The sequence below is a fragment of the Cucurbita moschata genome, unplaced genomic scaffold (assembly GCF_002738365.1).
Source record: "Cucurbita moschata cultivar Rifu unplaced genomic scaffold, Cmos_1.0 Cmo_Scf00005, whole genome shotgun sequence".
NCBI lineage: Eukaryota > Viridiplantae > Streptophyta > Magnoliopsida > Cucurbitales > Cucurbitaceae > Cucurbita > Cucurbita moschata.
In genome coordinates, this window is record NW_019268521.1 from 3,019,956 (window position 1) to 3,021,356 (window position 1,401).

The 1,401-nt window shown below is 32.3% G+C and overlaps 1 protein-coding gene across 7 annotated transcripts in view; it reads right to left on the bottom strand.

The window, feature by feature from the left end:
- Positions 1–1,401, bottom strand: part of LOC111443537 (sister chromatid cohesion protein PDS5 homolog A-like) — an 18,874-nt gene that overhangs the window by 13,958 nt on the left and 3,515 nt on the right. For all 7 annotated transcript variants that reach the window (XM_023081388.1, XM_023081386.1, XM_023081387.1 and 4 more), the window contains exon 5: positions 494–715. In XM_023081388.1, coding sequence (XP_022937156.1) covers positions 494–715 — 222 coding nt within the window. The remainder of the gene's footprint in view (positions 1–493; positions 716–1,401) is intronic.

Consider the following 1,401-nt stretch of genomic DNA (forward strand, 5'->3'; position numbering starts at 1 on the left):
TTTTTTTTTTTTTTTTTTTTTTTTTTTTTTTTTTTTTTTTTTTTTTTTTTTTTTGAACAAGAAGCAAAAATTGTTGTTGCCTTTGAACACACACAAAAATATAATAATAATAAATCTGAAGACGTCCAAAATTGATCAAAGATTTCGTGGTGCAGTAATTTTGTGGGCGCATCTTCAAGGATCAGAAGAAAAAGCTTTGAGTCAGTTTTGTGAAATTTGAACGTAAAGGAAGAGAGCTAAATAAGGAAAGCCTAAACTAGTTCTGGGATGTTGTCTTTACTTCTTGGAGTCTAAAATCAAAGGCATTTCATAATAACTACTCATCTCATATCAGACCAACTGGAGATTTCTATGGTCATTCATTTGATCTTCTTCTGTCTTTTGTTAATTTAGTTACATTGTATAAAACCATTTGCTAGTCATATACCACAGTTGCAACACAGGAGTGAAAAGGAAAAAAAAAATGAACCAACCAAATTAATAAATGACATACCACAAGCTCTAGAGCCAAGTTTGGAATCACAGGAAGAAGCATTTGAGGGACACATTGGAAAATTCTAAAAATTATTTCATGGTAAAATTCTTTGAGTTCACTCCCCACAACATCTCTCTCTGAAATACAAGATGTTAAGAATCCACAAATAAATGGTTCAAGCGTCTCAGCACAAGTTTCAATGATGGAAACTGCAAGGCGAGAAGCAGCTGTAGGTTCACCCTGAAAAATGTGAAAAGGAGAGTTGTCAGGGAAACACGAAGTCACTCAAACACACATTTAGAAAAGTAATCATTGGTCATTTACTAATTAAATCAAGGTCTAAAATAGAAACACAAATTTCCTTAAAAAAATAAAAATAAAATGTTTCAGCAGTGACCTGCAAAATGAGAGAGCTTGTTTATAAATTGGAAATTATTAACACACTGGAGATTAGATGTGGAGTAAATGACGAACACCTATAATGGAAACAAAAATTTCCTAAAACAAAAAATAAATATAATCTCTGTAGTGACTTGCAAAAGGAAGGAGTTTGTTCATTGATAGGAAATTATTAGCTGTAGATCTAATCACAAGCACCTGGAAGTCAATTTGTCAAAAGGCTAATAACTCAGACCCAAAGAGAAGAACCGTCATTTTCAACTCTTCTCGAGAAGAGGAAGAATCATTAGATTTCATTGACCACAGATTCATGGGGACGTAGAAAAATTGGTGCAGTGTCATTTGGGCTTTTCAAAATTGTGAAGAGAGTTAGGAATAACACCTATATATTGGACTTGTCAGCTAAAGTCAACATTTCTGATCTAGTTACCTGTTACCTTTCTCATAATGAGGATCAATTATTAACTCAAGGAGTTCTTATGTAGTGTACTTCTCTTACTGTTTTTTTTTTTTTTTTTTTTTTTTAC